We start from the raw sequence: 26560 nt of genomic DNA, 5'->3' as shown, positions 1-26560 counted from the left end.
AATGGCACATTCCGTTTCCTGACCCATAAAGATATTGTCACAGTATTTCTTTGCAGGCTATATTCCCAGGTATAGTATTAAATATCCAACTATAATATAATAATACCAATTAAAAAAAAACTATGAGTATAAAAATCTGTCTCTGTTCCTGAGATACACAACTTGCCAGAGCACAATCTCTTTGGTCGTTACTTTTAAACATGAGGGGAGATTTTTCTTTTTTGCAATGGGAGTTTGTATGAATACATCGTTCTCCTAGTATTTCGGGTAGAGGACCCTGGCAATCAGCCCGTCGGCCCTCTTCGTGTCCAGCCACTTCCCACACAGGAAGATGGTGGTGACACCATTGGCCGTGTTAGTGACTTCCACGCGATCCAGCAGCCAGCTGGGGCTCAGACCGGCGTTGTCGTGCTCCACCCGGACCTTCTGCAGCTCGCCCATGTCCAGCATTTCCAGCAGGAACCGGTCCGTCTGCTCGCGTTCGAAAAGGTTACGAAACTTCTGCCGCAGCTGCCGATGGCCTGAATCTCCGTTGGAGCCGTAGATAGTGATGAAAACATTGGCGTCTGTACCTGCTCCCTTCTCGTCACCCGTGATGACGATGATTTCGTACTTGACGGGCACGAGGCTCCGCGCTTTACTGGCGAAGCTCTCGATGGCCTTTGTGCACTCGAAGGTTGAGAAATCCTCCCTCTTTGGAGAGAGGGGGATGAGGGCGTTGCAACTGAAGATGTACCTGGAGGCGATGATGCAGACAAGGATTTGTTATCAACAAATGGCCTAAATTGAATAACTGACTTCCGCATGGATGTAGATTTGGCTCAGTAACTGATGTTTTACTTGTTTCCCAGTTCCCTTTCAGTGACAACGACCTCCTCCACTTTCCAGAAAACCTCCCCCTTTACTTTCTTTCCATCCTTGGGTGTGTGGCCCAGGCAGATACCAGCGATGTCCCCCAGGTTCTTGGAGGAAAACTCAAACCTGTCAACATTTCCCCTAAGAAGAGAGGAACACAGGCATGTTCGAGTGAGTAGGCGTTCGCTTAAAATTGGCCGACATACTTTAAATTCATGTCAGAGTGAATTTATTCTGGATGGTGTAATGTCATCATAGTCAATTGCAGCGTTTGTCTGAGCTCAAGTGCTTGGTGCTAGTGGGGATTATCATAATAAGTGCAAAGGCGTAATTAGAAGGAGAGAAAGCACATTTCTTTTAAGCTTTCTCGTGCACACAAGTTGCAGCTCATTAAGTTAATCTTGCACCAAATACCTACCGCAAGAACCTTTTCTTCTTTGAGGAGTTCTCCATTACGAATTCTTTTGAGCGGCCCTTCCTCCCCTCGAGGACAATCCAGGCATTTTCTTTGGTTTCGGTGTCTCCAGTTGTGATACAAATTTCGTACTCTGGAGAAAACACGGACGAATTGATTAAATGGTCTCAGTTGTCCTCCATTTCCACACGGAATACACATCATGCATTAGGATCCCGTGGCACGGAAATACACGGTTAAGTTAAAATCCTTAAGATTTTCATTATATCAAACCCAATTTTGGATTCTATTTATGGACTTTTCTTTGCTAGTGTAATCCAATGTTGTCTCATTGACGTCAGCCTCTTCGTAAGCTACTGCGGATGCAAACAGACCATCTCACTAGCTTCACATTGAAACACAGCGTGGCTTTGACTGTGGAGAACAACACAATGTCCTTGTCAACCACGTGACTGCGATCAGTATCTTTTCTTTCGTCAGCGGATCAGTTTTTTTGCTTGTGTTTGCCACTTAACCACGCTTTGCCAAATCACCCCAGACTGAAGGGTCTGCGTGTCGCTGGACTTACTGGTCTTCTCGTTGAGGTCCAAGTAGTCGTTGTTAGCGCATGCCAGTTCTCTCATTATCTGTCCATCGTCGTCATTCTTGGCAAGCCAGCGGTCACAGGGAAAACGAAAGGTTTTGTCCAGGATCTCATCCTTCACGTCGATGTATTCCAAGTGCCATCCTGGAGCAGGACCTAGGAGCAATGGGATCAGGAAACACACAAAGGCAATCAGTCAAAAATGTTGCCGAGAATAATGGAACGAGAGCGATGCAGCAATCCTTCAGGTCGCTTCAGGTTCAAATCCTCAAATCATACATCAACTGTTCAGGTTTCATTAAAATCAGAGTGGTGACTCAAGACATCGCCGGTGATGTCAGACTAATGAATCTGTGGGCAGATTCATTAGTCTTTGGTTGAGTGATTGACAGTCGTAACTTATTTAGTCGTAACCTCGAGTGAAACTTTTCACCATCGCGCCAGTTGCAAAGTGCAGATTCACATGAGCTGACCTGAGTTGTCGTGCCAGACTCGTACTTTGGAGAGCTCGCCCATGCTGAGGATATCCGAGAAGCGGAACGTGTCGACCTGCTTGCGCTCAAACTTGTTGGACTTGTTGCACTCTTTCAACGCCAGCGTCCCTGTGTCTCCGTTCTCTCCGAAAACTATGATCCACACGTTTGCATCAGTGCCGGCCCCTGAGGAGACAGGAAAGTCCCCCATTTAGAGAAGAAACCATTGGAACTTCTGCCTCCGTGGAACAAAAAGCCATGTTGGATTAAACAAATAATAATTTTGAGGAAATGTACAACCTGGCAATGTACTGTGAACTCACTATATGCTTCGATTTTCACCTCCAAAATGAGCGCAGTATAGTTTCATTTAAATCATATCATTGTGATGACATTTCTAAATGCATCTTTTCTATTATTCCAAAAATGCACTTATTATTATATTTTTTGTATTTTTATTTATTTAACCAGGAAAAGCCTCATTGAGATTAGAAATCTCCTTTAAAAGAGTGTCCTGGCCAAGACAGCAACAGCACATTTAACAAAGTTTCAGACATACAACATAAAACAGTCAGACAGATAATAAAAAATGTAAAACCAAAACTAAGACTCAAGTCATCACATCCCAGTTCACACGGGTGCACATACCTGAGCCAGAAGAAACATCTACAACCAGATGAACCTTCCTCCAACTCTTTCAATCTCTTTTTAAAAACACCTATAAAGAGACCGGGTTCCCGTAGACCCAAATCTGCAGCACTAGATCTTTATACATGTAAATAAATGATTTGTTGTAGCTTTTTTAAACTGCAACGCAGCTCTACTAATACAGGGTTTTCTTGAATTGACAATAAATACTGAGCTTGCAAAGCCCCGAGGAAACTGATCTGACAACAAGCAGCCACATTATGCAGAGTAAAATGAGCCGCAGAGAAAGCCGCGTTTATTGACTCAGACTCTATAATCCCTCTGTGCTCTATTATCTCGTTACAGTGAGTTAGACACTAAGTGAATGTGTGGTAGGCGATGGTGAGAACAAACCTCACTCATTCTGCGGCATTTCTCGTGTCCTTGCACGACACCTATCTGTGCACAAAATAATACATCTGATTTAATTGAATTAACGCCGCATATTCTAATTGGCAAAATGGAAAATGTAGACATTAATAATTACATTTTATGTAGCTGTTACTTTGAAATTATGATTTTTATTATAATTGACCTCCTACTTAACATTCAATGGGTCTTCACACTGCACGTGCAGATCATCTAATCACGACCCCAAAGGAGACCGTGACTTCATGCACAGCATCGCCTCTGTAATGTTGTCTGTGTCTGTGTGTCTATCGGCCATGCACGGCTCATTATTTCTCCAAGAGCCTCCGTGGTGGTGCAGGGCTACATCTCAGCTTCCAGTAACCGCCAGAGGCATGAGAGCAGTCCTTTGAAGTCGGCTCAGACTTTATCGTATTGATCAGCAGCACTTCTGAGCTATAGAAAACACTGCATGAAGAAAAGAGGGAGCAAAGCTGCGTGGACGCTTTCTTTAAGAGGATTTCTTTCATTTAACATTTCGTCAAACATTAATGATTCCAGCTTTGCTCCTCCTGATAAAAAAAAAAAAACACAGACCTCTGCACAAGGACAGGTCAAAAGAAGATGAGGAGCAATGTAACATATCCATGAACTCTGCTTCGAGCTTTGGATAACGGTTAAAAGAATGTGATTACAGACAAAAATAGCCTCCACAAAGCTGGGCGCTAATTTGCCATTACGGGGTGAGGAGTTCACTCATCTGAGAATATCAAACCACCGCCCCCTTTGAACATAGACATTTAAGGACCTGCAGGTTACCCCTCAGGTGTTTTATTTTTGAAAGAGTTCAGAAAATAATTAAGAGAGGTGACAGCAAGGTGAACCCAGGGCTCGATTTGACAGATGAAATCGCTCATCTGACAATTGATTCCTTCAGCATCCCTCGGGAAGAGCTGGAGGAGGCTTCAGGTGAAAGAGGATGTCTGAGCTGCTCTGCTCACTCTGAGCATTCCTGGATCTGACCGAAAGCTGACCCGGAGATGATGCTGTCGGTAGGATGAGTGGACTCATCTGTTAAACCCATTTAAACTCTGCAGTTCCTTTGCCTAACAGGTCTGACTGAATGTTAACAGATTGTCTTTTTCTTGAGGAAAAGCTCAAATTATTTGATACAAGAGACCCTTTAGATCAGTGGTTTCCAACACGGGGTTCAGGACCCTCCAAGGGGTCACTAGATAATTAACAGAAAGCAGAAGACTTTTCGCCGCTGAATTGTTGATTTTTTTTGCTATTGAATTATTGTTTTAAGGGTTTGAAATAACTGCTTTACAGTATTTTTAAAAATGCAAGCATAGAAAGACCGATCACAAATGTCCTTCTCTGACTGCAGCAGGACAGGTCGCTGCACAAAATTCAACAAAACCTTTCTGTGAGCACGGTGACAGCTGCCCGCATGAGGTTGAGGACGTACCTGCGCTGTCACTGGTCTTGACCTGCACTATATATGTGGTGAGCTCCACCATTAGCTCCTCGTCCACCACAGCAGCCATCTCGCAGAGCATGGTTCTCTTTGGTCCTCGGGTCCTGGAAAGCCACTCCTCGTAGGTGAACGAGGACACCTCCTCTGTGGCCAGGTTACGCATGATCACCTGGATGCACACAGTTGGCTCTTCAAATATTATAATCACACATATTATTCAGAATGACACCAACTGTATGTAATGTTCACTTTTTCATGCTCACGATAACAATGCTAACAATCAGACTCTCAGATATAATGAATACCACGTTCACCATCCTAGTTTAGCGTGTTGGCATGAGAACATTTACAAATTCTCTATATCTGCCCCCTCCCTCTGGAACTCTCTCCCCAAACTCATCCGAGACTGCACTGATCTTTCCATATTCAAATCGCAAATCAAAACCCACCTGTTCAGAACTGCTTTTAATGTGTGATTGTTTCCTCCATGTTTTTATTATTTTTATTTATTAGGGTCTGAGTGACTGAGAAAGTCCCTATTTGTTTTATCTGTTTTATCTGTATTTTAGTTATTCTTATTTATTAATTTGTTTAGCTTTTAGGATGTTATAATTATGTGAAGTGTCTTTGAGTATCACGAAAAGCGCTATATAAATCCAATGCATTATTATTATTATTATTATTATTAATAATAATTAACACGTGAGGCTGATGGAAATGTCTTTAAACCAAAAATCGTGGACCAGTTAAAAATGTTGGTCCTGATGATGGCGCTGGAGGGGACGTTAAGTTATCAAGCATATCAACATGAATGTCTGCACCGAACGTCATGGCAATCAAAGACACCTCATGAGTAAGATGTATCCTCCTGCCCACCAGCGATCTACAAAACGTCACGTCGGTCCATTAAAAATAATCGTTGAGATGTCTCAGTCTGAGCCAAAGTGGTGGACCAACATCCCAGCGTGGATAAGAAAACAAGTTCATATGAATAAGCGTTGTGCCATACATCATCATATTGTGGACCCCAAGCTGGTACGAGTAGGAACACAAACCCCGCCTCCCCCAGCAGGTCTGATCACCGGTCCTGGGAAACATTTCATTACAAAGTCCCGGCTCTGGCCCGACACACTCGTATTACCTCTCCCCTCTGCATATTTATTTGGGCAGATTACTATGCTGGCAGTCCGCCCGGTGCACTGTTGTGTCCTTTTCAATACATGGACCAGGCAATCCATAAAGGCAGCACATCTGCTTGTGATGCTGAACACACGGGGCTCTGTGCAGGGTCAAGTCAAGGAGATGTTCGCAGTCGGCGAGTCCCGGGCACCAACGGACAGGGCTCGCTATTGTTCCTGACTGCTCTGCTGCTGTGACTTTACCAGAGAAGACATTTGCATAGGAAATGTGTTCTGTTTCATCAGAGCTTTTGGCCCCAGACATCAGACTGAATTTGGAGGTGAGCGGCGATGTTGTCCTCACAAGGTCAGCGAGAGAGGAAGAAAAAACATGTATTGCTGGACTATTCATTCAAATTGGCGATATTTGTACTAACACACACCAATTCACATAGACAATTAAAAATCTCTCTACTGACTAGCACACAGAGCTTGTTACTGTGTTTTTTTTCGATGATGCCAGAACAAAGAGTATGATGAATAAACTGTTCAATATGCTCACTCCAGGAACTCTGGGCCTGCTGTGTGTGTCTGTGTCTTTGTGAGATGGTGAATCACGGACCATTCTCTAGATGTGTCTGTGTGTGTGTGTGTGTGTGTGCTGTGTGTGTGTGTGTGTGCTGTGTGATATAATAGATTGAATGATCCTGTGACCTGCCACTGCCAGCGTAAAAACACAAACCTGTGAGTGTTTTGCACTGTATTGATTTTGGAAGTGTTCAGCTTGTTATGCTCCTGGTGTTATGTTTCATGGATGAGGTCAGCAGTTTCTTCTTCGTATCCAATTAGCCCTTAACAAGTATATTGTGCATGATCAGCTCATTCTGGAACACCGGCTTAAAGTTATCGTCAGTCTTATTTCATGAATTGTTCTTCAGTTCCACGCAACTGAACCGCTTCAGTGTGGTGTACTAGTAGTGGCTAATGTTGCCTAGAGCTTCTAGCCGCAAGCAGAGATGAGGAGCGGGCTACAGAGGTCTGGTAAGCTCAGTATTTTCCATCTCCATGTATGCAATACTACATCTCAAGACCTGTAAACAGACGTTGGTGTGTACAATCCTTCAAGGTGATCTGACCTGATCCAGAAACCAGTCAGGTCGACTGCCGGAGCCATCAATACGAAGCCTCATTTTCCTCAGTGGAGCAATGTCGTCTATCTCCATGTTGAAAGTGTCCTCCTGACCGCGCTCAAACCTGTCGTCAAACAACAGCACGATGAGACGCTCTCTTTATTTCACATTGTTTCTTCACATTGTTTTCCTCCGTGTTTGGATACCTGTCCTCGTTCTTCTGCAGCAGCATCTCCTCCGTGCTCCCATTGGCTCCGAATACAGACATGAAGATCTGGGTGTCCGTTCCTGCGTTCTGCACGTCTCCTGTGACTACGGTCACCTCGTAAATAACCTGACGTGAAAATATCAGACATTTTCCTTGTTTGTATTTTTTGTACATACCCGTAGCCATCTCCCACACGCAGTACTACCTCTAAAACATCACTGGGCATGGATATTCATTTGTTTTGCAGATAATAAGCAACAGAGATTGTTATTCTTTTTTTAAGTAACTATGAGGTTGACTGCGTTGCTGTAAAAATTGGCCAGAATAAACCCTCGGAAGTTACTCATTCTCTTAATCTTCATCAATAAATCAACTTACAATAGGTACATTTTCATCTACATCAATAATGTTCTTGTGTCTTAGCCGTTGACTGGTCTTAGCACTCTACTTTTTTCCAGATAAAATCAGACGTTGACATCTGTTGTTAGCATCTTTTCCCATCTCAGATGTTACTGAATGTATAACTGAAAGGTGTTCTTAAATGTCTATGAAATTTATTGGAAATCCCATCGAAAATCAAGATATGTGCCAGATTTAAAAGGTTGTGCAACGTTTTCCTCAAAGTAAATAGCTCCATTGGTTTCATTCGTGACAGTATGACAGAAATGTATTCATCATCATTGGTCTATTGCGTTCATTTCATTTAAATGTGTTGCATGTTCTTAGCTAAATGAGTGACACCACATCATATTACTGAGATACCTGCTGGGAGATGGAAATGGCCTCTGCATCCAGCACGTTGAATACTCGAGCAGTCAAACCATCTCCTCGATCTTTGGCCAGCCAGCACTTGCAAGCAAAGATATATTTGACCCCTTTGGTTGGCACAGCAACCGACAGCTCATCAACCAGCCAGCAGCTCTCAGGAGTGGCCCCATCATGACCTAGCTGCAGGGAGGATGAGCAACAATCATCTCGAGGAACGTAGGTGTATATTCCCCTGCATGGCCAATGTGTGTATGCGTGTGTGTGTGTGTGTGTGTGTGTGTGTGTGTGTGAGTGTGTGTGCACAATCATCACTGAAACTCAAAGAGCTCCCCCCCTCCTCACCTCGACTTTTTTGATGTCCCCCACATCTGAACCGTGGGACTGAAAGCTCTCCAGAGAGCCGGCCTCAAAGCCCTTCCTCTCGTCTGGCAGGTCCAGCCACAACCTCTCTGTCTGGGTGTGATTGGCCCCGATAATGATCACATAAGCCCTGCTGGTGGTGCTCGCATCCCGCTCCAGTCCAGTACAGATGGTGATGTGGTATGGTATGACTGCACAGGAAGGGAACAGGATTCATTCATAGAGAGCAGGAGATTATGTAAAGATGTCTGTGCTAGAATAATTATGACAAACATTCACAGAGCAGAGGATGAATCCAGTTTACGATGCGGAAGGCTATTCTTACTCGGGAGCTCAACTTCCTCCTCCTTCTTCTTTTTGCTCTTTTTGTTCATGTTACTGTCGACACTCTTCACCGTCACGGCTGAGTTCTTCTTTTTGCTGTTAAGGCTTTCTCTAACACCTTTGTAGTCCTGAAAGAACACAACACACACACAGTGATGCAGAAATACACACCAACACAGAGGCTTGCTATTATCTACAGAAACGCACAGTACACGTGTGTTTATTAGGGCTGTGCGGATTTACGAGTTTATTAATTTACCATGATTAGCCACGGCGGCAATGTTTGTAATAAAACAGTATGTTGTGTCATTGTATTTAAAGGGTTAGTTCACCCAAAATAAGACAAAACACATGTATACCACTATAGTGTTGTTGACCATGCAGATAGTTCCCATCAGCCTCAGCTGTATTTGGTTTTTGTGGTAATGTATTAGCAAGCTATCATCTTAAAGGCACAGAGAGAAATCTTCTACATGTACGGGTTTTATAATTTTTTCAATCAATGGATCAAATCCTCTGACAAAAAAAAGATAACAAAATTAAGTATCTCTGGTTTATGTTCATAATGATAATTTTGGGGGAGTGGCTTGAGGGGACTTCCTTGCTAGACTCAGCAACCTTTGGAGTCAGTGATGCTTGCTACTTTCATTAGAAAAGAGTGGGCTGGGGTTTTTGTTTGTATATGTATATATATATATATATATATATATATATATATATATATATATATATATATACATATATTTCTTTTAGCGCAGTTAGTTTTTTAAGATTACCGGTAATAACCCTACCTTTAAAGTAAGAGCAAGGTAAACATTATACCTGTGAACATCAGTACGTTAGCATGCTGACATTAGTATTTCGTACATCTTCAAGGAGCCGCTCGGCATGGCTGCAGAATAATAGTCTTGTCAAAATGTTATATTTCAGAGCTCTAAGAAAAAAGTGATATTCCTTTCATTGGCATCGGATGGAAACCAAAAACCTAAGAAATGTATATTTTAAATCCTCAGCTCATAAATCGACAGTATGTCGTAGAGAGATACCATGTAATTTGGGTGAATGGACCCAAGTCTTTTTAATCTCCATCTCCATCTCTCTTTCTACTATTGTACTTGTGATATCTCTTTTCCTATTTGTACACACCACATCTTCAATGCTATACCTTAACATAGAAGACTCTCTCAATGCGCCGGTCCTCCCTCTTCCTGGACAGCCAACGTTCACATAAAAACAGATAGACCTCTTCCGTATCCACGTCAGCCACCTCCACCTGGTCCAAGTACCAGTCGGCACTCATCATGCTGTTATCATGGCGTATTTTTATCTTGAAAACCTGTCCGAGGTCAACGGCTTCTATCGTGAACTTATCCACCTGCGAAGAAAAAGCGTGACCATTGGGGACACAATAACAAAAGTATAATCATTTAGTTTGAATTATGTATTTGCTGCAATTTAATTTTCTTTCATGAAGCTCATTATGTCCGGATTGTTTGACACTTCATTGAATAGTATACAAAATGCTTTCTTACAGATCCCCGTTCAAACTTGTTGCCGTTTGTCTCCGACTTTCTGAGTTTCCTCTCCCCAGTGTCCCCCTGGTCCCCGTAAATCGTGAGGAAGACGTTGGCGTCGGTGCCGCCTCCGTACACATCGCCTGTCATCACTGACACATTGTATGTGTGAGCTGTAGTGGGGTACATTGAGCACAGACACGCACAGGGGGGATCAATTTGAGTGCAATTGGCAGAAAATAGAGTGAAAAGAAAGCCATTTTCCATCGCTGTTTGGTGCCACTGTCATAACGGAGACTCACTCAGGGATAAGAGAGGACCTGAAGGGAAAAATGTCTTGTTTCTGAACGAATGCTCAAAACGGTGGAGGGGGAGGAGGGGGGGGAGGAGGGGGGGGGAGGAGGAGGAGGGGGACAGGACCACAACAGGGTGACACATCTCTGCTCCGTTCCGTTTGTGTGTCTAAATGCAGAATGTATTGTTTGTGTGTTAACATACTCTCCAGGGCATCGTCCACCTCCACTTCGGTGACCTTCAGGTTCCCGTCTCGTGAAAGTTTCTCAGTGATGATGTCAGAGGGCACCAGCTCTCTCACCGTTTCGCCATCATCCTCCGACTTGGCGAGCCAGCATTCGCATGGGAAGATGACCGTCTCTGAACCCTACAGAGAGAGAAAGGCTAATTCATGTGTGTGTTTTGGGGCCTCAGGAATCAGTGAAAACACCATGTTCTGTTATTGTCTCAGCCTCTGAAATCACAGGGCTGGATTTAACCTCATCTATCTGTGCAGAGAACATCCCCACCTGCTGACCAAAAAGAGCATTTCTGTTTCACCAGTGGATGTGACACTTTTACCAATTCAGGGGCAAACATTTAACTTTTTATTTCGCTACGTATAACAGAAAAATATTTTCCAACACAAAAACATATATCGTCTCGTAAAATATGATGCATCGTTCCAAACAGTATATGAAGTAGCTCCACCTTTTACTACAACAGTAAAATGCTGCTGACACGGCCAGTAAGAATCATCCAACAATATGATATATAATATATGACATTATATTAGGTTGTTGACACTTTCACTGAAGCAACATTTTCACTGCAGGTCTTTTACTTGTAACGGAGTATTTTAAAAGTACCTTTCCCTTCCTGAGCAGACGTCTGATTTCCACTCTGTCCAGATGCCAGCCTGGGTTGACCCCGCGGTTGTCATGGCCGATCCGGATCTTTTCAATTACATCGCCCACATCTTCTAGCTGCACAGAAAGCAGAAATGTATTAACTAAAGTAATTGTATTCAGCGTTGTATTTACTACACTGATGGCCTTGCTGTTCTTCACTGAGCTCCATGACTGCACCTATTCTACTTCTACACTGTTATTGTACCTCAACAATAAACATGTCTTCAGCTCCTCTCTCAAAGTACATCCTCCGCTCCCTCTTGTTGACACACAGACTCTTCTGCTGGGTGCACACGGCATCTCGCCCGTACAGGACGATGAAGACGTCTGCGTCCGTGCCGGCTGCAAACACGTCGCTCGTGGAGATTTTAATTTCATAAGGAACGACTACACAATTGAAAAAAAATAAATAAAAATAACATAACTAGTTATGTGCATCAAATAACCAACATTTTTGTGCAGTGCCTTTTGCAGTGATTTTACATGGTGTGTAAAGCTCCGTCTGAAGAGAATTAGGGAAAAGGTCCCTGACGATGGCCCCGTCGTCCTCGCCTTTATCCAACCAACGACCGCAGGGGAAGTGCAGTTTCAGGCCAAGAGACGGGGCATCAATCTCCACCCAGTCAAGGAACCAGCCTGCTGATCCTCCACCTTAAACATTAAACACAAATGATTGTGATCATGTGGACTAATATTGCACCCTTCACTGCACAGGCAGGCTGGTCTGTCCTACCGTACCACAGTTGTCGTGTCCAACACGCAGCTTCTTCAGGGGTCCGATGTCCACAGCTTCTACAATGAACTCATCGATCATAGCCCGCTCAAACTTATTCTTATGAGTCTTTGAAGCCTTCAGGTTAATTATCCCTGTAGATGCACACATCACAGAGTAATTTAATCATTGAAAAATAAATGCAGCTATAAATTCAGTGTTAAAGTCTGAAGTATCACCTGTGTCATCTTTGGTGCCGTACAGAATCATAAAGATATTAGCGTCTGTTCCTGCATACTTTTTGTCACCAGTTTTTATCCTCATTGTGTATGTTGTTGACATGGCTGTAATACAAAATAATAAGAAACCAGAAGAAATTAAACATTAGGCAATCTTGTGATTGTTATTCCTATTCATTTATTAAAAGACAAAAAGCTGTTTTTTAATAATGGAGGTCTTCTTTCACTTTGTTTCTTTGGGACAGTGTTCCTCTCACCTTTCTGTTCCAGACCGAGTGTGGCTTCAGAGTCTTCCTCATCGTCATCATCTCCTTTCTTCATGAAGGCCTCGTCCACAGGAACCAACTCCCTGGCGAGCTGTCCATCATCCTCATCAACAGCCAGCCAGCGTTTACAAGGGAAAAAGTACCTTAAACACGATACATAATGAATATATAATAAAATGCTGTGCAGTGACTAGTATACAATAGTCTGTTTAGGACGATCACATGTTCCTGTGTCTAAAAATACTCAAAGAAAGGGACTGTCTCTGTTTAGATTGACAGAAAGGATGTTGCTTCACCAGATTATTTCAGAGTACCATCTCCTGCCACACAGTGGCGCTCTACAGACATTTAATAAGCAAAGGTTTGCTCATAAAATGTGAAGAGCTGTGAAGGTTGATGCTGTTTTGAGAAACCTGTGGCAATGATTTGGTGTCTTCAATGACTCAGCAAGGTGTAAATCATTTATTAGCAATTAAATAAATGATTATCTATTGTTTTGTATATTAATAGGTTTAATTATTCAAGGTATTTGTCTGAAGATGCAGTTACACATCTGACTTAAAGTGGAGATGGATCTCTGCTCCCTTTCTAACAGCGTCATGACTTACGTGGTGTCATCTTTGTTGTCTAGGATTTCCACGCGGTCCAAAAACCAGCCGGCACTGGCCTGACTGTTGTCATGTCGGATCCTCAGCTTCTTCAGGGTCCCCAAGTCCACCGCTGTGATGTTGAAAATGTCCTCCTGGGTCACACGCCATCCAAAACAGGAACAAAAGGGTCAAGAAATGTCACAGGTCTCAGCTTAGTCGTCCATGAGAACCTCATTACTTATTTATTTGATCTGTATTTAACCTGCAAGGCTCCTTAGATCCAACATGTGTTTGTTTGACAATTAAGGCTTATCCAGGTAAACAGTATCAACGATAACAATCACGACCATGTAGAACACAGCAGATCAAACACATCTTTACATTATGACCACTGTTTCCCCATGCACCACCTTCTAAAGCTAAGCTTCTCCTGATTCTAGCCTCATATTTAACAAACATGAGAGGTATGAATCTTCTCATCTCACTTTCTGCAAGAAATATGAAAAACTATACTTCCCAAACTGTCAGACGAAGGTTTATACCAATACTCAGATTATGACATAAAAATGAGCTCATCTAGAACTGACAGAAAGAAAGCTCACCTGGCCTTTCTCAAATTTATTCAAGTTGTTTGCCTTCCTGAGCCGCCGTTCACCCGTGTCGCCGATCTCTCCGTAGATGTTGACGTAAACATTGGCATCGGTCGCCGCCCCCCACATAGTCCCAGTAAACACATGAACCTCATATGAGTTCACTGAGATGAAAACACAGAAAGTGCACATCATATGAGTAACATTTTAACGCCGCACCTTATGAAGTCATAATTTCAAAATTAAAACAAACAATCCAGCCTCTGGAAGCAAATAACAGTCCATTACATTTAGCTCTACTCACCCTCCAGGTCTTCATTGCCCTCAGTCAGCAGCTCAACCACAATCTCCCCATCCTCCTCATCCCTGGCCAGCCAGCGGCTACAGGGGAAAGAAAAAGTCTCCACCACTTCCTGCAGCTCCTCAACCATCTCCACCTCCTCCTCTTCCTCTTTCTTCTTCTTCTTCTTGTCCTTCTTCTTGTCTTTCTTGGTGTCCGGCTTCTTCACCTCAACCTGCACCATCGCCATCGCCAGCCGCTTGATGTCCACCGTCTCCAGGAACCAGCCGTCCCCGATACCCTTCGCGTCATGGTAGATACGCATCTTGTAGATCTTACCGACATCCTGAGCCTCAATCTGGGTTGTAGGTATGATACAAGGGTCAAACAAGGACCGTAGATCTCCTGAATGCATTGAGATAACACGAGACAGGCTTTATACAGACCCTGAAGATCTCAGTGGTGGCGCGTTCAAAATTGTTGGAGCGACTCTTGAGCACAAGGACTTCAGTTTTTCCTTTGTCTCCGTAGATCTGACAGAAGACGTTGGCATTGGTGCCACCTGCACGCACGTCCCCTGTGACCACCGTTACTTCATAGTTGATCACTGAAGGAGAAGGAGAGGCAGCGCAATATACCTCGACTCAAAATCACTGTTACTGTGTTTATAACGATTACTCTGACTGTACTGTGTTGGTGTTATTTACATTGTTCGATGTCCAAGACCTCACTGGGATAAATCTCAACCTCCACTTTCCCATCAGCCTCATCTTTGCACAGCCAGCGGTGGCTTGGGAACATGTACTGCTTCCCATGAACTGGTACAGAGATCTGTACACTGTCCAGAAACCAGCCGGCCCTCAAGCCCTCATTAGTGTGACCAATCAGGAAACGGCTGATCTGTAAGCACCGGGGACATATAGACATAACCATAGAATCATAAACTCTGTTCTCTTTGAAGCGGATCCACGTCTGAAGAACTTGCCTGTCCAATGTCAAAGGTGTCAATGGTGAAGATGTCAGTTTGTCCCGTCTCAAAGTAGTTCCTGAGGTCGTTGTCGGAAACTGCCAGTATCATCTTGTTCGTGTCGCCCTTCTCTCCGTACAGCTTGACGAACACCCTGGAGTCCGAGCTGGCCCCATTCACACTGCCTGTCTTAATTGCTATATGGTAGCTGACATCTTGGGAGGATGGACAGACGGCAATTAAAGATGTTTTTAAAATCCCAAAATAAAATGTAAGTTTGCTTAACCTATCCTGTGTTTAAAATGTTATCGAGGCACTCACTAAAGAGGAGCAGGCCGTCTCCAGCTGGGACTAACTCACGGACAATCTGTCCATCATCTTCATTACGGTCCAACCACCTGAAGAAAAAAAAAGAAACACATAAAGACGGGCAAACTGAATCCTAAAAAGACTGAAATCAAGCCTCCCATCAAACCTCCCTGAATATTTAAATGTGTGGAAAGAGGAATTTATAAACATGGAAACAGTTTCAGTTTACACAAGAAATAGGGAGAAAAGACCCCAACATTAAAATGCATAGGCTGAAGCTAGGCATTATAACAATTACAAGTGTCAGGGTCTAAGTTCATACTTCAATTTCAAATCACAAAACATTTTATATGGCCTAAGATTATTGAGGAAATTGAATCACCTTTAGAACACAAAACACTCAAACAACTGATCTACATCGTAAGCTTGAAAAACCTTCCTCTTCTCAGGACAGACAGCCTGTTTCTAGATGTAACACTGCACCTCCACCCCGCGGTGTGGCTCCAGTTACTAAAGGATAGAGCTGGCTGACTGCTGCATTTAGTCCCTATTTGTCATGGCTAACTCATCCATCAGCTGCCTAACTACTTGAACAGCTGCCACTGGAGAACTCGTGAAGCTAAGCGTGGCCTATTTATGAAGCTTTCCGGGCCAATTGTGTCTACAGCTGTTTAATGTTTTGGGTTGGTGATACAGACCAAATAATTAAGAAGAAAATGACCACTCCCGTATGCTGAATAAGAAGCAACAGCCCGAATCTTGGCGTAAAGACTAACAACACTTCCTGCTAAGCTAAGCCGACTGTCTCCTGGCTGTACAGCTTTAGATGGACCATAAAGACACAAGAGTGGTTTCACACAACTTTCTACAAGAAAGCATCTAACTCTTTAAAAAAAAAGATCTACTGTCCCTTTAAGTCATGTCTAAAGTATTATTGCCTTGCCTGAAACAGGGGAACTCCGTGGCCAAACTCTCTGGCTGGCCCTCCTCCCGGACCATCACCTTATCAAGGAACCAACCACAGCCTCCACCGCGGCCGTCATGGCCGACACGAACTCTGCGAACTTGGCCCAAAGACACAGACTCAATGAGAAACTCATCGTGCTGAGGGAAGACGGAGGGGAAACGGATTAAAAGATGTTTGCAGTGCGTTTCCCGGACAATTTATGTATTTTGTGCCTATTAAAAATGCACTCACATTGCCCTTTTCAAATTTGTTGACATTGTTCTTGCTCATAAACATGAGTCTCTCCCCTGTGTCACCCAGGTCACCAATAACATTGAGGAAGACGCTGGCGTCCGTGCCACTGCCACTGACGTTGCCAGTGCAGATAGTAACACGATACTTTATCACTAAAAGAAAACACAAAGAAAGAGGAAGACACTCACATAATATCACATAAAGCACACATAGAGTTTGGATATCTGCACTGCAGTGTTTCCTTAGTCCATTTCTTACAGGGCAGCGGCTCATCGATGAGCGCTCCGGTGGCTGGTAGTTCTCTGGCGATCTCATTGTCGTCCTCATTGATGTCCAGCCAACGGCCACATTCAAAAGAATATTCCTCCATTGTCAAGGTCTTGAGCAAAGTGACCTGCAGAAAATGACAGCCTCATGTCTCTCTCTCTCTCTTCTCTATATCTGAGTTCAGGTGCAATGTTGAACTATCCCTCCGTGTCTAGTTTAGTGCTAAGAGGGTACATAAAACAGACTAACAGCTCACCCCAGGAGGGTTCGAAAAGAGAGAACGATGGGTCTCACCTTCGCTAAATGCCATCCAGCAAATGGATGTCTCTTCTCGTGCCAGATGCGCACTTTCCGCAGTCTTCCCATGTCTGGCATTTCAATCTACAGCGATCCCAACACATTTAAAAAGAACAACAGATACTTTAAAAAAAACATCTTGGGAACTTAGTAGTAGTTTAATGTGAGAACAGTGGAATAAATGATCCAGAGCTTACCATGAATTTATCAAGCTGGCCCTGCTCAAAACTGTCAGAGTTGTTTTCCAGTCTGATCTCATCGGACTTGCCCTTCTCTCCATAGATCTGCAGAAACACCTGGGCATCTGTCCCTGCCCCCTTCACATCTGATGTCAAAATCCACAGGGCCCATGGGTACTCTGGAGTAGAATTCAATAAAATGCAACTTGAATTCTGTTTTGGTGAAGAGAAGACGTGTGATTTACTTTTCTTCCAATAAGGAGAGAGTCTGCAAGTTAAACGAAACTACCCACTCTTCTGTTTCTTCTGCCTTCGAGAGACCATCTCGTACAGCTCCCTCTCAATCAGTCCGTCCCCCTCGTCCTCGTCCAGCCACTTCCCGCACGGAAACGTCTGCTCGATGCCCGTGAATGGGCAGTATATTACGACCTAGAGGGGAAGCAGGTGCTTGGTGGGTGAAGGGCATTTTTGAGAGTCCCTGTGTTACCAATGATAGAAGTGTAGTACCTTTTCACTGTACCATCCAGCCCCAACGGCCCCGTTGTCGTGCCCGATGGTGACCCTGCTGAGCGGGCTGATGAGGTCACAAATCTCCACGTTGAAAATGTCGATAAGACCACGCTCGAAAGCACCGCCCTCCAGGAACACTTTGCCGCTGTTCTTTAAGCCCTTGGAGCCGTGCATGACTATGTGGATCTTCGAGTTGGTGCCCGCACCCCTCACGTCTCCAGTCATCACTTGTACATTGTATACGATTCCTAAGTATATTCAGGACATTGCACAAAAAACAATTCAATTTCATCACTGGATTGACAGAATTGAGATGTAACATATATATCCTTGGTATTTGTTTTGACTTGTGCTGTTGTTTGGTCAACACTGTAATTCTCTAAAAGAGGACATTTAAAAATGTATTTTCTGTGTTGTTCTCACCCATTGGTTGCACAGATCCAACCAACACATCTCTCTGTATTTTGCCGTCACATTCATCCATGGCGAACCAACGATTAACTGGGAACTCATAGATTTCTTTATTCCCCATGTCATCAATCACTACCTGCAGAGGCACATTGCGCACCATTATTTACATGCATGTGGGCAGGTCTGTAAAATGTATGTTTGTGTAGATTGGACATGCCTTATCTAGAAACCATCCAGCTGATGAGCCTCTGTTGTTGTGGCCAATAGTGATTTTTCTCAGCCTTCCCAAGTTCGGCGCCTCTACCGTAAACTTGTCCTCTGACCCGCGCTCAAAGTTATCTTTGTCACTGTCCAGTCGCCTCTCTCCTTTCATAATAAACAAAGCATTTTTGGAGTCAAACATATTGAAATGAACGACATAGCTACAATCGTTAAAGTAACACTAACTATACAATGTTTGTCATGGCTTACTTCATCAACATAAACATAATCGCCTATTAATTATACTATTCAATTGATTGTTTCAAGTCATATATGGTTTCAGCTTCCAAACTATTCTCTGTTTACGTCATTGTACATTTAATATCTTTAACAAATCTTGGACTGGTTTGGTCTGCAAATCCTACAAAATAAGCCAATTAGAGAGGTCTCCTGGGGGTCTGGGCAGGAGGCCCCAGATTTCAACTGATCGGGAAGAAGCCTGAGAACCAGTTCCCAACCACATAATACAGAAATAGTTCCTTAGAGAAGAAAATGTGACAAATGCCTTCAAAAAAGATAAATGCCTCCTTAATAATAATAATGAAAAAAAGCCTATCTAATTATAATAAAACGATAATGATAATAATAAAAAATGCAGACCTACCTGTGTCACCATTCTCTCCAAAGACGTTTAGGAAGACATGTGCATCAGTTCCACTTCCCTTCATGTCAGCAGTGAACACGCTCACTATGTACTTATTTACTGAAAAACAGGAAATCAAGAACACAGCGACTTATATAACGATGTAGTTAATTATGCTTTTCAGTATCATTCAGAACCAATTTTCTATCTCTTCGCACTATTTAATCAGAATTAGTTGGACTTTTTTTTTTTTCATTGGACAGGTGCCTTACAAGTCCACACTGAGATGGTTTCCAAGATAAATATTCATAACAGCGTGTATGTGTGTGTGTGTGTGTATATGTGTGTGTGTGTGTGTGTGTGTGTGTGTGGTGTGTGCGTGTGTGTGTGTGTGTATATGTGTGTGTGTGTGTGTATGTGCGTGTGTGTGTGTGTGTGTGTGTGTGTTGTGTGAGTAACAGCCATATCACCCTGACCACTCACTCACAGCTGCAGTGTCTTCATGTCCTTATCCGAGCCTCGGCTTCACAACGCTCTGCTTGACTGACTGCAGGTTCTGAGATGTTAGATCACATTGCAGTTTACCTGGCTTACCTGAGGATCATACTCTGATGGAATTCAATTACATAATGAAATAGTAGCCAGATCTGTATTCTATCAAGCACCTCTATGTATAAGTATGTTGTTGTTTTTTTAAAGCGTTTTGTTTCTGCTCATTTGTCCTTCTTATTTGGAAAAAAACCTACTGTCTAACAATAGTGTCAAATACAACATTAACATTAAAGCATTAGTATTAAAGAGTTTCTGAGTAGGTGTGAGCTTGCACGTCTCGATTGTATTTTATCTTAAACCTATAGTCTTTCTGACTTCTCAAACCCGGTGGTTTGTCTGCTATGTGGGGGAGGTATCTGGAATTTTAATCAACTGTTATTTCCTTTGAACCCTTGTGTGCTTTGTGTTTGTCCCAGAGTGACCTACATTTCGGGACGTCCATGGGGTTCAGGCTGCCCAGCAGGTCCCTGACAAACAGGTTGTCCGCCTCCTCCCGACTCAGCCAGTTGTTGCAGGCGAAATAGAAACGCAGATGGGGCCGGTTCATGTCGGTCACCACCACCCTGTCCAAGAACCAGCTGGCGTTCATCCCCGTGTTGTCGTGCTCGATCCTGGGGAGTCAACCGTCATAGTGTGACATGAATTCATCCTGCAGGCAATCACAAATACGTTTTCCACATCACATAAACCAAAGCCTTTTTTTATAGTTTGTTTGAATTTACGGTTGTAAATTCAAATAGTGGAAACTGCAGTTTAACACAAGTAGAAAAGTCTGCTCCTAGGTTAATAGTCTGAATTCCACTTGAGGAGGGAAAAGCTTTTGCATCCCCTTGTCGGATTTATTCATATCTGCTATTACTCTATTTGTATACTCTATAGAATTGGAGTAAATGTCATCTTGGAAGTAGTAGTTTACAATCGCAACTCACGCTCCACTTTTGGAGCTTTCAGTGGATGGAGCTTCCTCAATTATTTTGCATCTGACATGCGAGATCAACAGTATTAGTAGTTAAAGAGACAAAGAATGCTTGAAAGTGTACCTTGAGTTTAGATTTTTTTTGGTCAAAAAATTGTAAAACACGCTTGGGGATAAAGCAAACCTTCGATAGTTTGCTATTTTCTGAAGAACCTCTACTTTTTGAAACCTCAGACTAAATGTATCCTGCCGTTCATGTGTGACGGCTGTGATGTAACTCCTCTGGAGTAAGACACTAACTCCCAACAGATGGGGCTTAACCTTCTGTCACTGGCTGAAATCCTTTGATGGCCAGCGTCACAGCTGGAAAATAAGTGAGAGACGTTCCTGAGTGAGTCTCTCAGTAAGCTGCTGTTATCTTGTGCGAGGTATACTTGAGCATCAACTGTGATGCTGTCGGTTACCTGTAGCTGTGGGCATCTGCTGCAGCCATGCAAAGGGGCATAAATAGATGTATATAATATATAAGTTATCACAAAGCCCAGTCGGCTCTGTGGGGTTTTCTATCACATTAGATTTGCTGTACAGTACCTCAGCTTCTTCAGAGGGCCCACGTTGTGCGTTTTGATACGGAAAACATCCGTCTTATTCTTCTCAAATGCAGTTCGGCTCCTGTGAGTTGGAGAAAAAAAGAATTAGAATTTGGGAGAGAGATAAATTGTGTGTGTGTGTGTGTGTGTGTGTGCGTGCGTGCCTGTTTGTGTGTGCGTGCCTGTGTGTGTGTGTGTGTGTGTGCGTGTGACGACTTGATTGATAGAGATTACAGGAGTCAATGAAACACAGTGCAAGCAGACAACTGAACTGAACCCTGGAGCAGGAAATGACATCTCCTGACTGATTCGGCTTAGGGGACTCTGGTGGTCTCACGGCGGCTGTATCATCTGAAACCTCCTGAGGCTCGGCCCATGCAACGCTTCCGCCTCCTCATGTGCTTCTACCCCTCACAGAGCTGTGTGCATGGAGGACCCCCTCTGCCACAGAGAATCAGACACCCTCTTTTCCATTAACACAGAATACCTGCCTTTGTCTCTGACCCACATCTCCATCTGTTCTCATCTCCCTGCAATATTCAACCCACAGACATTGCCAATGCTCTCATAATTAAAGTGCACAGTGTCATATACTGTAAAAGAAATAACTGCCAAGTATGAATTACTGTCGAACACATATAAATGCATGCCCTCGTTCTCTGTTTCCATGTAAAATCACCTGTAAGACAATGATGGGGAGACATTTGTTAAGTGTAAACGCAAACCCAATGCAAACTTTGGAATTCATGCAATTAGAATTTGTTGTGATCACAATGAATTTCCAAAGAGTTGCATTTCTATTCTGCCGCGATTGTTCAATCAGGCAAATATGCTTTGAGACATAGAAACCCTCCCATACCTGTATCATGTTATAAAGTGTGAATCCCTCATTACACGATACAGGCAGGACCTAATATATATCGGAGTAAGGTGAAACTCCTAATGCTATATGCTTATGATATGACAAAAGTGACTAATCAACATCCATGTTGGGTATTTCCCCTGCTGAGCAACACTATGGCCACACAGCACAACGATACTGAATACATAGCATGTTGACGCTGTCTGACTGAGACCAACACAAGGTATGAGTGACATGGTCCAGTGTGCCTTACAATTGGTATATCCTATACGCTACACAGGTAACCCGATCTGTCAATCAATGTGTGGAGAGATAAAGGGAGCCTGCTGCTGATAACATCCCCTGAGAGTCATTTGATCATGCACAGAAATGACATCGTGGTCTTCTTTCATTTGCCTCTGAATGGAAAAGAAGACCGGCCATGTCACATAGTTCCTCCTTACTCCAAATATTCTCTGTCCGACATTTTTAAAGGACTGTATAGAAGAGAGATTCTCTGACGTCAAAGGACATTTTAGGTTCAGGTTGATATAGTTTTGACAAACAGGTCCAAAAGGACACAATTGATTTAGTCATGATTGATCCACAGGCATCAGGTTAATGTTGATCAGGAATGCTCCCCCATACAGTGTGATATACACGATACAACTCAACACAAGGACAGAATCATAACCATCCTTTTAGCAGACTGATTAGAAAATACCTCTTTTCTGTGCTGAAAGATCAGAAAGGAATAAAAAAGGTTAAAGTTAACAGTTGACATTGAAACAAGTATTAAACTAGCTAAGCTTTCTAATATATATATAATATAAACAGAATGACATCCAATTGACTCTAAGCGACACACAAAACCTTGTCATGAGGGAAATAAGTCAAAGCAGAGCAAGTCACTGAGACATGATTTAGAGTTTTACATCCAAGCATACTTTAACACAATGACATCATGCCATCACAAGGACATAAACCCTTTTAAACTCACTTGCTTGCCAAGTGAACCTTGGGCGTGACGCCAAAGTCTCCAAAAAGGGTAACAAACACATTAGCATCCGTCCCGGCTCCCTTTACGTCACCAGTGATAGTGACCACCTCATACACTGAAAGAGAGAGGAGACTGTAGATTAGAAGGAGAGAAGGAACAGTGTTGCCCCTTTTGCCCATGTGGCAACCGACATCACAAATCTGATATAATGAGTGCACATCTAGGGAATAAATTGGGGTCTTACAAGCACTTAATAATTGTACAAGTAATGGTTGAATAAAAGGACAAGGACAAAGTCACATCCTCAGACTGTGTCCAATAATCTATAAACATTAAGGAGCATTATGTTTCCTTCCATGCACTGTTGCCAGGGAATTCAATGAGGTGTGATACACCAGACAAGCCTCACATTTCACAACTGTGTCCCTTCGTGTGACCGAGTTACTGAGTTGACGGGAAGGTAAAGGGTGTTGAGGTGTTTTTATGGAGGGGAAACAAAGAGAAAAGTGGACATGCACATATATGAGGACACTGCCTCCACTTTAGGAGGGTGATGTTCGTTTGAATGGAACATTTGGTCCAGACTGAAAAGTCACAGCAACTAGTGGGTGTATGACTCTGATATTTGACTCATTGATGGTTCCCAGAGGATGAAGCCTATACTGACTTTGTCGAGCCGCTGTCTGTTTTCCTCTTGTGCACGTTTGTATTTTTGTTTCAGCTATTGGACGGATTATCAATATATTTGGCACAGACGTTCAAGTTCTTTTGATGGTTTCAACTCATTCTACCATCAGAACAACATTTTAATTTGTGCATTTAATAGTTACATTAGGCCTACTTTGGTTTATTACTACACAGCTGAAAAACTAATGCTATTCACATTAGCCTCAGCTATGTTTAATGCTACTTAGCTTAACCTAACATGCTACCATAGATGGGGAACACCACCTTTAAAACACGGTATGCTACCTGCTAAACACCGGCAGGTTAGCATTGTCACTGTGAGCATGCTAGCATTCTCAAGTTAGCGTTTAGCTCAGAGCTCCGCTGTGGCAATGCCTCACCTATGCTTGTGGCTTAGTGTGTCACTTTTCACTCTACTTTGGTCACCATGAATCCAATGAGCTGAATACTTGTAAATCCAAACCCAAGCTTTATTTCTTGTGGACGATTTTGAGAATCACACCTGTGTTTGAGTTCCAGTAACAACATTAAATCTTCAGTAGGACGGTGACTCAATAGCTGAGCTCACACAATGGTAATACTATAGTCCTGCGGCATTACTGCCCGCGAATGTAAACTCATCTCTGCAGTGGTTATGTAAGATAGACTGGATAGGCTGGACTGGAAGGTATGGGACACTGGTTTGGTACTTTGAGTCAAACTTAATCAGCCAGAGACAGTGGAGAATAGTGGTATGCAGTCTGAACACAGGTAGATTGTGTTTTAAAGGGCTGGAAGACTTGGTTTACTGGTATCCAGGATGAAAAGTGTATGTGGACTGAAGGCGTGAAACTGTCTACATAATTTGAGATGAATTAATGAAAAAACATCCATTAAGTAAAGCATGATGAAACTGTAGAATATGTATTGAATGAGGGGGACACACAGAACAAGCAGACAGATTACATAAAAACATCCAGGAGAGGAGGAAAGGAGAGGCAGAGATCCGATAGGGACATGGCTATCTAATTAACAGGGAGCAGAGCTATTAGAGTCAGATTAAAGAAAAATAGAGACACCTGATAAAATCAGATAGACACCGAGCCTTCATAAACTCCTTGGAGTGTCAGAGACAGTGAGTGAGCCAGTGAAGCAAGAAAGAAGTGCACACAAGCATGTGTCACTGCTACCGATGCTAAACAAGGACACTTGCTGCTCCTTTCATAATCTCCTTTAAAGATCAGAAGCTGATAATAGCACATTCAATTACGTACATTATGGGAGCAATTATCTGGCAGTGAAAATGCTATAAAATACAAAGAAATGTCCCATTTGCGGCACTCTCTCTGTCGACATGATGAGGGGGAGAGAGCCATGAAATGCTTTTCAAGTTCAGACGTCTTTATGTGCAATTTGCTCATTTCAAACACATTTGAATACAGCTGAGTGCTGAACTTTCCAAAACGCTGCTTTATGGCAACCCTGTTTCATAAGAAGTTGCATATATATACGACTAATGTAAATATGTTTCCGAAGACAAAACGTTGATGCCAGAGACCTGCGTTCGCATCCTGGGTTTTAATGTATTTGTTTAGGCAGCAAAACGGCCTTCAGTTTAATGTCGAGCTTCAACTCACGAAAACTTCAAAATCTATATCATCCCATAGTTGCTATGAGTGGATATTGTATTGCGAGAGCAAATATATAACAATATGTAGAATAAGTTGACCATGAATATTAATGCAACTTTGCAGACACGTTTATTAAAAATGTTTCCTAATCGTGTTGTTCTTCAGGTGGCATACATTTATCTCAGTGCTTTAAGAAAGCTCCTCTGGCTCCCGGCCTTCTGGCCCCGGTGGCTCTCCCAGCCCCGGAGACTGGGACGGCACCCAGCACCTGTCTGCCCCCGAGCTTCTGTTTGGATCCATTCATGTGGAACATAACTGAGCTTTCACCCATGAAGAACAATCAGAGAGGGATTCCCGTGGGTGCTCTGACTCTGAGCTGAAGGGAACTGGAGGAAAACTGTATTCAAGACTTGACCAGTTGGGAAACTCCAACTGGTAAGTACATATGTCGTGTAACTGAGACTTACCTGAAAGACAACATGTTGGGGCTTCTCTGTCTGCTCTACAATGTGAAATCCTTACCTTTCTTTTTGTAGTACTCATCCTCGTATCCATCAGAAGAATCTGTGTGGTAGTTCAGCAGCACATCCTGGTAGATCACACCATAGTCCACCTGTTTGTTTTTGGCTTTCTTCCCCTTTTTCTTTTTATCTTCGTCACTGTCCACCGACCCCTTCTTTGCCTTCTTCTTTTTCTTTTTCTTCGAGTCTTCCTCCTCCTCCTGCTCCTCAATCAAAGGCTCCTCATCCCCATCGTTGTAAGACTTCTTCTTCTTTTTTCCGTCTTTCGACTTCTTATCCTTGGAGCCCATCTCCTCCTCTCCCTCTGGGTTCTCTGTGGAGGGTTTCTTCTTCTTTTTCTTCTTTTCCTTCTTAGCTATCTCAGTCACTTCCTCTTTGAGCTTCCCTGATTTCTCCTTTTTGCAATTGGTCGTGGGGTCATTATTGTTTTGCTCACCCTCCACAGCCTCATTTTCAATCACAGCGCCAACTTCAACACCATTTTCTGGTTTCTTTTTCTTCTTTTTCTCTCTTGTTTTTTCACCCTCTTTTATCTTCTTCTCTCTCTCTGGGGCCTCCTGACTCTCTTCGCTCTCTTCGCTCTTGTGTTTCTTCTGTCTCCTCTCTCCTTTCGTGGTGTCCCCACGGGTCACACCGTTGCCGCTCTCCTTTAGTTTTGGCTCCGTTTCCTCCACTTCGTCATCAACCTCTTCGGTTTCTTCTGAAGCTGTGGATTTTTTCTTTTTCGACGGCAT

At 43.1% G+C, this 26560-nt stretch overlaps 1 protein-coding gene across 1 annotated transcript; it reads right to left on the bottom strand.

Annotated features, from left to right (window-relative positions):
* Positions 1–255: 255 nt before the first annotated feature.
* On the bottom strand, positions 256–26560 carry LOC117740702 (lipoxygenase homology domain-containing protein 1-like). The gene is made up of 43 exons (XM_034547235.1): positions 26381–26560; positions 25828–26221; positions 23009–23123; positions 22733–22744; positions 21169–21249; positions 20088–20272; positions 19131–19229; positions 18483–18631; positions 18278–18401; positions 17852–18102; positions 17638–17773; positions 17363–17523; positions 17163–17249; positions 16860–16995; positions 16599–16753; positions 16344–16504; positions 15413–15489; positions 15110–15306; positions 14832–15024; positions 14571–14731; positions 14149–14482; positions 13857–14008; positions 13273–13406; positions 12656–12807; positions 12399–12503; positions 12189–12314; positions 11931–12098; positions 11653–11834; positions 11406–11522; positions 10762–10924; positions 10282–10436; positions 9915–10124; positions 8751–8877; positions 8408–8616; positions 8060–8245; positions 7296–7423; positions 7096–7213; positions 4833–5010; positions 2327–2512; positions 1839–2009; positions 1274–1403; positions 841–996; positions 256–736 (listed from the first exon to the last, which is right to left on the bottom strand). The coding sequence occupies exons 1-43, from the start codon at positions 26558–26560 to the stop codon at positions 256–258; spliced, it is 7122 nt and encodes a 2373-aa protein (XP_034403126.1).

Source organism: Cyclopterus lumpus, chromosome 12 (assembly GCF_009769545.1).
Source record: "Cyclopterus lumpus isolate fCycLum1 chromosome 12, fCycLum1.pri, whole genome shotgun sequence".
NCBI classification, from domain to species: domain Eukaryota; kingdom Metazoa; phylum Chordata; class Actinopteri; order Perciformes; family Cyclopteridae; genus Cyclopterus; species Cyclopterus lumpus.
This window is presented reverse-complemented; position numbering and strand designations above follow the sequence as displayed.

Coding starts and splice junctions, on each gene's coding strand:
- LOC117740702 (XM_034547235.1), bottom strand. CDS start 26,560: ATGCCGTCGAAAAAGAAAAAATCCACAGCTTCAGAAGAAACCGAAGAG. Junction 10,925..11,405: donor GTCTGCTCAGGAAGGGAAAG/GTACTTTTAAAA, acceptor CTCTCTCTGTAG/GGTTCAGAGACGGTCATCTT. Junction 5,011..7,095: donor CTGACTGGTTTCTGGATCAG/GTCAGATCACCT, acceptor GTGTGCATCCAG/GTGATCATGCGTAACCTGGC.